Source organism: Aptenodytes patagonicus, chromosome 1 (genome assembly GCF_965638725.1).
Source record: "Aptenodytes patagonicus chromosome 1, bAptPat1.pri.cur, whole genome shotgun sequence".
In the NCBI taxonomy this organism is placed as follows: Eukaryota; Metazoa; Chordata; class Aves; order Sphenisciformes; family Spheniscidae; genus Aptenodytes; species Aptenodytes patagonicus.
The window spans coordinates 64,017,399-64,030,022 of NC_134949.1; the positions used below are offsets into that span (position 1 = coordinate 64,017,399).

At 41.5% G+C, this 12,624-nt stretch overlaps 1 protein-coding gene across 3 annotated transcripts in view; it reads right to left on the minus strand.

Annotated features, from left to right (window-relative positions):
* TBXAS1 (thromboxane A synthase 1) overlaps positions 1–12,624 on the minus strand; it is a 252,781-nt gene that overhangs the window by 154,134 nt on the left and 86,023 nt on the right. For 2 of the 3 annotated variants that reach the window (XM_076339807.1, XM_076339797.1), the window contains exon 4: positions 4,265–4,317. In XM_076339807.1, the coding sequence (XP_076195922.1) occupies positions 4,265–4,317 (53 nt within the window). Of the gene's footprint in view, positions 1–4,264; positions 4,318–5,849; positions 5,891–12,624 lie in introns of those variants that run through there. The other variant, XM_076339816.1, reaches the window with a different exon arrangement.

A 12,624-nucleotide genomic window follows, 5' to 3' on the forward strand; every position in this document is an offset into this window, starting at 1 on the left:
TTCTTGTCCACAACTGTTTGATTATGGACTCATCTGCAGAAATGCTAACTAGTGCCATCTGCAGCGACATTTTTGGGGGGAGAAGAGAAGTCAAGCGTTAAGACAGAACCAACTCTGGCTGCATAGACTTCTGAAAAGCTGTCAGCTGCCAGCATAGCTTACAATCACAACTCACCCCTGGACACATTTCAAGTTAGTGACTGGCTCCATGATCTATCCTAATCCTTTAAACCACCCAATCATTTAAGTGACCAGGCTTGATCTTGGTTCCAATAATGACTTATTAGGAAATCATTTAAGGAATATTAGGAAGTCTTTAAGGAAAAAAAAACCCACACCACCCACAGATTAGACATTGAGTAATCCCATAGACACCTTAAGAAAAATCGCCTGTCCTATTCCAAGTTGCTTTCTGTGTATTACTTAAAAACACTCTGAAGTAATCCACTGCAAAACAAGATACTCTTTATATGGAAATGGAGCTCCATTCACATCTGTGTTTTCACAAGATGATTCAGGAATGCCTGCACCTTGACATGCTTTCTGTGGTACTGTGCTGATCCTGGTATGCTTATGCTGGAGCCCAGCAGAGGCTCAGCACGGGTAGATGCAGTTTGCTGCTGGCAGTTTTATTAGGGATTGAGAATGGTTTACAACTGGATCTTGTCAGAAATGTTCTCGTTAATTCCTCCCCCAATTAGAAAACGCAGATTTTGAGCTTGTGGCCTCCCTTTGCCAGTTCACAGCCTGACAACCCTGAGCTCAAACACCCCGATTGTCGTCTGCTTTCTAGAGGTGGTTTAATCCAAACTCCATCCTCTTGCTACTCCTAGACCCATCTCTTCATCTCTGCCTTACTTTGTTCTTGTCCTCTTTAGCACTTATTCTACTACATATTTGTTCGGACTTCTCACAGCAGGTTGAAGTTGAGTTCAAGTGAAGAAAGAGTAAGAATAGGGTTTGGCCTGGTGCAAGGTGTTTCAGATGCAAAAGGACATGAAGAAAGAGTGTCACCCTATAAATTGCACTGAATTTTAATCTTCTGATCTTACTGTTTGATTATACGCAGTGAGGTCTATGTTATGAACTCTTACACTCTTCCCCACACCCAAATGCATTGCTACAGTAGAAGGCAGAATAGGTTCATTCATCCTAGAGGCAATCACCTGCCCGCTTGGGGCTGTACTGTATTTTCTGTTCCTTCACTGGTAGTGTGTTGTTGGGCTAAGAATATATTACTTATTTTGGCACTATTCTCCAACTCCAAATAAGCTATACATGCTTACAGTGCTGTAAAGTCATAATGATGCAATCGCAGTAGAGTGGTCAAATGCATACAAAGGGTATATATAAAGTAAAATTAACTCACTGCCTCACAGCTCTGCTCATGTTGTAGCGGTTGTTTTTCTGATTCCATAAAGTATACTCTCCCCCTTTATTTCTCCTCTTCAACCCAGAAGCTCTTTGCTTCTTTGTCTGCTCTTACCACCTATTTACGATCAGTAGAAATAACCTACAATTGAAATGGAACAATTGGATATGGTGGGCGTGAAAATAAAGTATCAAAACATCAAAGTTTATTAAAAAAAAAGTGACATAAGTCACTAATTTCCACAGAAACCAGGACTACTTTCCTGCAAAACTCTTACCATAACAAGGAGAATATTCAAGATAAACCTTAACATGTATCAGTACATTGCTTTCCAAATAGGATATTTTTCACTTTTTATTTTTGTTACAGAAAACCAGCACACATATTTTAGAGCAGGTATTTTTATAGAAGGTATTCCAAACTATAACTGAACCAAAGACTACCGCTCTGTTGCAGGGTCTCTTCAAAAGTCATGTCAGTGGCTTGGATTCCCCCACTGAACAGAAATGCTCCAACTCTGCTTTTGCACCAAACCAGAGCTGTTTTGTTTCTGCCTTGGCCTCCATCTCGGGCCATCTCTGTATGAAAACAGACAGTTTTCACAGCACACACTCACAACTGACGACTATTTGCATTGTCTCTCTCTATAAAAGAGTAATACCATCACCTCTCCTTTGGATCTGCACACGGGAGTGAAGAAAAAAAAAAAATGCTTTTGTGACCTACAAAAGCCTTACTTGAAATAATTCTCTACGACTTGAGGCCTTTTGGAAGGGAAGGGATATATTGTTTTGACTTGATTAAAGCTGAAAAGTTGATTTGACATCCTGTTGTCAAGGAAACCAATTCACACACAAAAGAAAACAGTTGTGATGGTATCATTCAGACTATTCAAGTGACCTTAGAAAGAAAAAAAACCTTCAGTTCCAAAGATTTGTATTCAACTCGCTTCACTACTGTAGAAATAAAGATCATTGCTCTTTATGCTTATTGGAAAGCAGTTTTCAATCTGGAAAAAGCAAAATGCCACATCTTCTTCCAACTGCCAGATCCAATACTTTGCTGGGACCATACACATAAACACACCTACCATTTATTGCCTATTTCAAAGAACCACAGAAAGAATCACACGGAAGACGTATAGAGAAGGAAAAGGAATTTCTTTATTTGACAGGACCATGATAAATACCCCCTGACACATACCACACCTATTGAACAGCAGCTCGCAAGCCAGGTTTTAAAACGTCCTCCTTCAACTACAAATAAAGCTTACCTCAAGCACAGCAATGTTTGAGCCCAGCTTTGTTTTCCTGGGAGATACCAAAAGCAGCATTTTTTTCTCTGCCAGCCTCCTAGATCCCTCACAAATTGAGTTTTTCATGCATGCAATAAATGGGACATAGTTATGCTCAATCTGCTCACTCCTCCTACCTACAGGATCCCAAAGAGGCAGAACTGTCCTGGCTGACCACTACCACCATCATCCACCTTTGCAGCTCATGCAAGTCTCACAGAGGTTTCACTCCCTAACAGCGGTGGGTAGATTGGAAAAGTGAAATTTTCCATCTATCTGCTCACACACTGTAATTATACGTCTCTTTCTCCAATGACATAGCCTCTGCCTGGCCGAGTGAGCAGACAGACGACTAAATAGCAACTTGTCTCGAATTCAGCTTAGAAAAAAATAGGCATGATATTAATAAGGAGGGAAAGACACTGAGGAATGAATGCCAGTGTTCTTACATTATTGTCATTTAAGGGCATCACACCAAAGGTCACGGAAATAATAAGCCTCAGTCATTTTCCATTTGTTACACAACATACAAATTGCCACAGTGTTAATGAATATCTTTCTCCATTCCTGGCCAGCCAAGACACTGTATTATTTCCTCTTAGACAAGTACCTAACCCTTGGAATTCATTATTTCCATCACTTCTTGCAGCACTTTGTCCTTAGGGCTCAGCATAAATGCCACAAGGCGGCTGTGACTGGAGCATCAAATGCTTCATATGGCTGAGCCTGACTTCTTTCTGATAGAGCTTTTTTGCTGTAAGAGCATACAAAGCATATTTATATAATTTATGATCAAATATGCACACACACATTTATATATGCTCTCTTACAAGTGTCTTAAACCCCTTGCAGAACACAGGGAAAAAAATTTGACGTTGTCTGTATTTTGTGGATATTTCAGTATATAAGTATCAAGCAATAATAGTTATGCTAGAAACACCAACTGACCACAACAATAGAAGCTACCATGAAATAACTGCATTTCCACTTAAAATGATGACAACTGGAAAGTAGTTCTTGGAACAGAAATGACATTCACAGAAATGTGGAAGGACTTGTATGAAGGGATATACTGCTTAAACCCTCTTTACTCCTAATAAAATAAGATAGCACAGCTGAGCCATAGAGAGAGGAATGCCTCATTTCTAATCTGTACTTCATATTTTAAGTTTAGGAATTTTGTATAAATATAGATACCAACAGCTGAACGAAATTCATACTATTTCATAAACTAGGTGAGGTTTTTTAAGACGTTAAATTATTATTTCCACTGTTCACGGTAAGTATAAAGAATATGCAGATGAAAAGAGAATATTGAAGGCTGGTAGCTTTGTACAGTTCTGAAAAAGACTAAACTTTATGTGCATTATTAAAATTAGAAAGAGAAGAATGAAGTCCAACACCAAATGCTGAACTAAAATAAGCCAAGGTTACTTTCTGCACATAATCAAACAACCTCCACCTCTGTCCCCCAGACTGAAATACCGCACTCCGCATTTTGATGAACATCTTATCTTAGCATTTTCTGCTCTCCCGCCCAACAAACCCAAACAGCAAGAGCCAGAAAAGAAGAAAGCTGATGGCACTGCTAAGCTTACCCACAAACAGGTCCATACTCTGTTATGAGTTTTGTGTGGTTTTCCCAAAAGCCCTGGATGAAAGAAAAATAAGAAAGTACTTTAGAACAGTACTTAACAGAAACTCTATCATACAGTGTTGCTAACACTCACACCAAAGCTTTGAACCTCAACTAGGAGACCCATGGTATTGACTCATAACCTCACCTTTCTCTCATTGTCCATCTGTGACAGTAGAGTCCAGAAATTATGACTGAAAAAAAAAAAAATCTTAGCCCCAAAAAAGACCTGGAAAGCCATGAAACATGTTTTCATCAGGGTTTTACACTCCAAAATATGTTACCATTTCATGATTTTTTTTTTTTTAAACGAATTTCATGATTGGGGTCCTGACTCATAATTTTTTTCTGATATGTGTGTGGATGGAAAAACTGACAGAGAAATTAATAACAGAATAAGTATATGACTTACTACACACAAGAGAAATACAGGGAACATGGAAAGGTTGTCTTGTTTTGGTTTTAGTTATATTATTAGAAAAAAAACCCCAAACCTGCAAAGTTGGGAGTTTAGCACAAGGCAGTCACCTGGGACACTCTGCAGAACAGTAAGCAGATTTATTTTAACAAACTCTTAGAACTTTTACTGTGTTTCATTTTCATAATTGATGAAAATTGGTATCCATTTATATAAATAAACCTGCCTCTATACTAAATTGTTAGTGTCCTAAATGAATTCAAATTGATTAATCTGAAAGAAGGTGTGCAAAATGTATCCCCAAAAGTAAATGTAAAAAAAAAAAATCTGTTTTAACCAAACTGCGATATTTGAGAATCACTGCATTGTGTTTGTAACTTGTCTATGGAAAAAAAACACATTTGACTGTTACACATCTGCATTTATATTAATTCAAGAAAGACTATTGTGATCTGTCTTCATTCTTCAGAGAAAATTCACTAACAAAATAGAATACTTATGCCTCATATTGAATCTTTCTTATTTTTTTTATGACATACTGCAGAATATTAGCTAGAACAATATGAACTATTGTGAATACATTAACCACAGACATAAATAAACAAGACCATGTAATGTGTGTGTGCTTTGGGAACATTTTACCTCACTAAACAAAAGAAAACCTGGTAATCAAAAGTAGTTATCCTACTTATCACCCAGATTACCAAAGCACTTACAACCACCTACAGTCCTCCTCTTATAGAGCCCTTCAATTGCTTTTTATTCTTAATACAGTTGTTGGGTTTTTTTTAATCCTGGACTTGCAGTATGCTTATTCTACAGGACAATAAGTCTCTAGGTTAAGGCAAGAACTTTAGGTTTTCCTCAAGCTATAAAAAGCTAAAGCACTGGATGGCGTGTAAGAAAACACACTAAAGATAAAATTATGAAAGAGGTAGTTTAGATGACTGCCTGAAAAAATATATATTCTCACCTGAAAAATACTTTGCTACTAAGGTAGACAGAAAAGCTTCATCCATTAGCACGCAAAAACTAAGGTGGAAAAAGCCTTTCTGATACCACAAATACATACAGCTAACTCAAAAAGGCTTTTATCTGCAGACACCAAGGGAGGGGAAAAGGTACATACGCATTCACACTGGCCTGCATTTTGCTACAGCAATACTTCAGCAGCAGCAGGATTTCAGCCTGCAATTGTTACGATTTCAGCATTGCAAAGGTTGCCTACTGCCTTCCCCTGCTGATGCAAGGGGAAATCCTGGGGCCAAATTCCCCCCAGCGCTATTCTCCAAGCAGTCATCTAAGACCGCATAAAGCAGGCTCAGCTCATCCATGCACTCTGACCACTTTGCCTGGGAGAGTGATTTCAACCTGTGTAAACACAGCTGACATTTACAGCCACGCTGAGGCACCAGCGTGACACAGGGCACCGCTCGAGGTTACAGGGCAGAGTCAAACGTGGGGTGCAAAGCACTGCTGTATCACAACGGTATCGGCTGCACGGGGCAGAGGGACTACCAGTCTTGTGAGATGATGCCGAATCAGGTCTGCCCTCCAGTCCACTTTCCTCCTAGTCTGAGCCTTCAGTGAGGACATCCCAAACTACAGTCTGAACCTTGCCTGCCAAGTGTTGCTTTGGATTGCGAGCATGCACATAGGTATTGCACTTGCTGTATCCACCAGCTGCATTCCAGCGAGCCAGCAGGATATTAACATTTACAAGAAGCCTAGGCTTTAAATGATTCAGTGAATAAGCCTTCCAGAAAGCCGGCTTCTTGGAAGCGCTGATCCTGGCTCATTACAGTAGAGGGGTCAGGCAGAACACATTTCCAATCAGGCCTGTTAACCAATAACTTGTTTTCCACCTCCAGGTCTCCTAAATGATTGCACTGGCTTAAAATTAACCACACATAGTTTTTCTTCCCCAAAGTGAGAAGTACAAGCCTGCAGGATGGGGGGAGAGAAGGAACTAAAAAGTATCTGGGAGAGATTGTGAGAAAGCATCCTCGGGAGTAAAAAAAAGTGCTTGTTCTCTACGCTCTGGAACACTTTCTCACGTCTTGCACCACTGCACACACATACACACCACTGCCTGCCTCTGCCGTCCAGCCCCAGGACCCACTGCTATCCTGGCCCTCTTCACAGGCATGGTGAGCTCCTGGGAGCAGGTCTCGTCAGGCTGCCTGAGAAAGACGAGCAAACAGCATGCACAGAGCCCTGCGAGGCTCTGGTGGCCAGAGCATGGGCAAGGCAGAGGGAAGATGTGCGTGCATCCCTTACAAGCCAAGGCACGCCCTTCAGCTGGAGGAAGCTGGGGCCGTATGAAGGCACTTGTGTTTCTTCTCAATAGCCATGAGGAAGGCCAATGAACCTGTAATGGTCTCAGCACACAGTGAGGGGATATGCCACGTCCACATAGCTCTGCCAGTTTTGCAGCATCATCCCTGAACACAGCTTCCAGTAGACAGGTACCTTGAAAACATCCTCCTCCTTCTATGAGTCATCTTTGAAGCACAGCAAGCCTCCTAAGTGCTTTTGGTAACTTATTTACACCAGCTGAGGTTGATCTGCTCCAAGGCACATTATTGCAGGTTTGTCCAGGTTTATAATTGCAATGGTACTTAGTACCTACAGGATAACTAAGCACCTGCCCACCAGCAGCAACTGTTTTACAAGAAAATGGAGGTAGAGACCTCTCTTTGACTCAGGATCACCCAGTGGGGAAACACGAGGAGAGGAAGCGAACTCAGAAATGGTGCCTGCTGACATGTACCCAGTGGCTTAAACAGCCATAAGACAGGAGCTATAATGAAGCAATGTGGGGGTTAGGAAGGGGATAATCAGGGAAAAATGGAAATGTATGTACTCTGATTTTTTAAGAAAACAGAAGGAAACTGAAAAGCAAAACAACGCACGGTATTACGAGATGACACCATGTGCATCAGGAGGAACAGTAGCACATTAAACAGTCACTCATAACAATGAAGTGTAAAAGCATAGTCAGTAATGCTTTTCCAAGTCAGAAAAATCACGTAGCTTTTCTTTGTTTGGAAGCTGCAGAATATGAATTGTCATCAACAACTCAGAAGAGGGTTGGGGCAGGGAGGGACTTGCTGTGTGTGGCCCCTACAGTGAGGTACCAGCCTGATGACAGCCCATTATCAAACAAGATAACGCAGGAGTATGAAAAGCTTCTTTCCCTGAAGAAAGCATATTTTACAGCATCTGGTACACCATGGAAACAGCAGCTCAAGTGGGCTGACTGCTGCACACCCAGAAGGCTGCTTTGTTTACATGGCTGGCGGTTGCCTCCCTACAGGGAATTTGCATTCTCCCCTTCCTCTGAGCATGTATCATCAGCTGCATCTGTGGTAGAACCACTTACAAGGCCAAATCCTGCTCTCAAAGATACAGGTGCAACCCCTATGGAAGGGAACAAGATTTGGGTCTGCATCAGTCAGAGCCAAGTCTGGCCACTGCCAACCATCTATCCTGAGATACCAAATGTTGAGACTTCAGCCTGAGCAGCACATACATGAAAGGGCTTCAGAAAGGACTCCATCGGCTCAAGTATCCTCTTTCCTTTTTTCAATAGATTCTGCCACTGCAGGACGGATCCTTCAGCAATTTCCTCCTTGTTGCATATTCACCTTGCTAGTTCCTCACAGCAAGGAAAAATCTGCAGCAATGTCATCTTCCCTCCTTGCTGAAAACAGGTGTAGGCACTAAGCCAAAGTTTTCAGAAAGAGGCAGTAGTACCATGCATTTTGATTTTTGGCGTGTCTAACATGAGGCATATCCAACCTATTCTTATTAGTTGCTCAGTACCTACAGATCTCATGGCTGCAAATGGGGACTTAAGTGACTTTAAGCTTAAACTCAAGCTTAAAGTGACCCAGGCTGCATGGAGGATGCTTTTTAACATTTCAGCTTGCTGCACCTGGAAGACAAATCACGTGGTTTATGAACTGAGCTATAGTCCTTAAGGGTCACTAGATAAAATGGTTTGAAGGGGGCCACATAGTTGGGATCCAGCAGATGCATGCTTCTGACAGTAGCTCAAAATTTGGACTCCAGAAAAGTGACTTCCAGAACGCATGAGGGTAGCCCTTGAGTTTCCTAGTGTACTGAATGCTACAAAAGCTACGGAGCTATGGGGAGAGCGATGTGGTGTGCCCATCAAAATCCATTGCAAGTAGGAAACATTGCCCATGCAAGAACAGCCAAGGGAAAAAGGCTTCTTTTGCTGACCCTTTCTGAAAAGCATCACACATTACCTGATGTCAGTCACTTACCAAGACAGCCTGGATTCAAACCTGTGACTCAGAAGCCAAAGACACCACATCTCATCACTAGTCCCATATACGCTCCACCCTCACCACCCTGTAGTCAGACACATTGTTCTGTTTCACTATGATATTAATAACCAAAGCATCATTGTTTGAGTGCACACCTCATATCAAGGGACAAAAATCTATACAGTTCTTTATGGTACATAATGAATGACATTTATGGATCAGATTTTTAGTATTCAATGGGCTTCACACGTCTTTTTTCCTTAGACCACCTGGAAAAAAAACCAACTGCTAATAACCTAGTACCCAAATTGATTTTTTTTTTTCTTTTTAATACAAGCTAATATTTAATTAAAGCAACCTTCTATCAGACTGCAGCCCACTTTGAAGGAATGACCCCAGACTGTACATCATCTCCAGTAATAATCCTAGTGGAAACACTAGGATGCCAGCAGACAAGAGGAGGAAAACAGCATGAACTTCTAACCAGCCTGATTCCGAGCCATGTACATAGTTTGTTTCCTTTAATCGTTACCCTTAATGGCTGTCCTCTGTGTGTAATTTGGTTTAATTTATGTGTATGACATTTCAGATTTTAAAAAACACATATAGCCTTTCCAAATTTATTAAAAGCAGCCTTCCTACCCTTAATAGTTATTAAGAGAGGTTAGTGTTATGTAATTAAGTTAATCCTCATCTGTAAAGGCTAATTAACTGAACACTAATTGAATCTGCATATGAAAATTTGGACAATGTGTTCTCATTACACAATTAAAAAAAATTACCTGAACTAAATACCAAACAAATTGTACATTTTTTCCTTCTACCTTTTCAGGTCTTTAATAAAAACTAAGCGGGCAGGTTTATTTCTGTGTGTTGTATGAGCCCTTGCTGTCTGGAACAAGGAGCTGTCGTATCAGCGTTCGGAGAAACTGGACCTTCCCTGAAAGATGGTTGTTTTCCCTCTTGCATGAGCTCTCCCTTTCGCTCTGCAACTTACCCCATGCTGTTCATCGCCCTCTTCTCCTTCTGCTGTCCGCCACCTGCCCTGGTCAGAGAGGGCAGAGGCTCTTGGGATCGAGTTATATCACCCAAAGGATCAGATGGCATCGAGATACCACCTCAATGGATCATATCACCCAAAAAGATCAGACGGCACAATACGATTCAGTCATGCCAATTCACCACCCCAAAGCCTGCACGCAGCCAGCTCAAAGCCACCTGGGCAGTTTTGGCAGGGCACTACCCTTTCACCCCCAAAGATCACTTCCCAGTGAAGTCCTAAGGAGAAAACAGCCTCATCTCATTCTCCTCTGCCTGGGTGTGCCTGCATTACAAAAGCAAGACATGTTTTGGACCCTTTTCAGCCTCTGCTTGAGACATTTACAGTTTAAAACAGTCAGGTTTCCAAGAGGGAATTAAGGAAAGCACATCATCCTTTCTGGTATTTGCTGTCTCTCCCCATTAACCAGGTTAATGGCTGATTCCAATAGGCTGGTAACTGAAGAGTCGGCGGGAGGGAGGCGAAGCCAAGCAAGTAAATACACAATTGCGAGCCTGACCTCAATAGCATGCAAGATTTCCCAGTGCATGGAACGCACACAGTCCTCAGATTTTCTCACAAACCCCACCATATGTTTTTAGCATTGGAGTCATAAGCACCACCGCTGTGTAAGTGGCATGGCTGGACAGAGCAGCTGCAGCCAGTTAACAGTCCCTCAGGCACCACTTCTGGCCCACTAGTAACAACCTGGCACCCTGCTTCACAGCGAATACCTAAAGGAAAGAGGGTCAGAGGAATGGAAAATGGGATACACTGTGTGTTATCTTTCTTTGGGAAGATAACGCATTTTCTAGGTGAGGGAACAGTGGAAGATATACACAGACTTCAGTAATGCGTTTGGCCTGGTGGCAGGCGGACAGTCATCACACCCAAAAGGATGAAGATCAGGATAAAAACTGAGAGACAGTAAACATGCAAGCTGTAGGGAAATGAGTATGGACTGAGTTGAAAGAAAAAGTACAGGCATGAAAGGAGGAAACCCATAGATTTCTCAAGGGTCAGTCTTGGGACAAACCTTGTTCAATGTTTTGAGGACTGTGGCACAAAAAGCAGACAGACTTCAGTGAAGTACGTTCATGATTCTGGGTTGAAAGACAGATTCTCTCCTCAACAGGCAGAGAGATTGAGATTGTCATATCAGAAGAACTGGATGACCTAAAGAACCTGAACAACGGCAACAGAGGAGAGTCTTTAGTTGAAGGCAAAGCTTCATGCCCTTAGAGGGACTATGTTAACTCCAAGAATTTCTGCAGAAGTAGATTATGGTTTGAAAATGACAGAGAAGGGAAAAACCTGGATGGACACATCAACCACGGGATAATGATGAACAACAAGTATGATGGAAACTACAAATGTAGAATATCTGGGATACGCATTCTCTGGAATGCTGCATGCAAATCTGATGAGCCACGTTCAAAAGGAATGAATTAAAAATGGAACGAGTGGAGAAAAGGGTTACAAGCATCCTCAGGGAACAGAAGGCCTGTCTTACAAGCAGTAATTAGGAGGGTTCATTTTAGCAGACCGAAGGGAGGAGACATGCTTGCTGTCTATAAATGTACTGGGAGTAATCATTAGGGAGGGAAAATGTCTATTTAATATAAAGGCCTACATTACTATAAGATCAAATGAGTATAAACTGGCCATGTTGCTAGAAATTAGATGAACATTACTGACTATCAAAGTACTAAGATTTTAGAACAGCCTCCCAGTCAGAATAGTGGGGGCAAGAACCTCAAGGAGGGTTTTGAGGCACAGGAGATAAGATGTGGATACTTAGAAAAAATGGAGTGTAGGATAAATTACCCCGCCCATCTACACCAGCCCCTCAAGGTGATACAGAGCCACTTCCAGAATAAAAGAGACCCTTCCCTAGTAAAAAGATTTATGGCACTTTCATATGTGCACGCTGCATTCACACTTCTAGTTGATTCACCTTAACTTTCCAAAGCATTCCCACATAGATATGGCCTCAGACATTAATTTGGCATACTGCAATGAGATTCTTGCTTTCTTTTTGTCTATTTTCAATCTCATTTCACTTTACAAACTTCATCTCCACAACTTCTCTGGGATGGTAAGTGCCCATCAGGTGGGGGGTTGCAAGTACACAAAATCAAGCAATTTGCCAAATGCCACAGAAGAAGTCAATGGTAGAGCCAGAGACAAGTTGCAGGTTTCTCAGTCCTCCTTCTTGGTATCTTACAAAACCATTTCTTTCTCTGCCAGAAACACGGACAGTATATGAGATAGGAATATCAACAAACTCAATCTATTTCTGAGCTTTCAGACATATCACATGCCTAAGGCTTCAGAGAAAGGCAAGAGGAAAACAACCCTACATACATGGTTAACTCTAAAACGCTTTAAATAGAGGGAGGTTTCTTCCTCACCCAACTGTTAGCTTAAGATTCAATTACTCTTATCATGATATGCATAGCTACAAATGTAATTAGTCATAAAATTATCCAGACCCTCAAATTATTCCAGCTGCTGTATTCAACTCCCTGATTCTTGCAATGATGAATTCTCCAGACTGATTACAC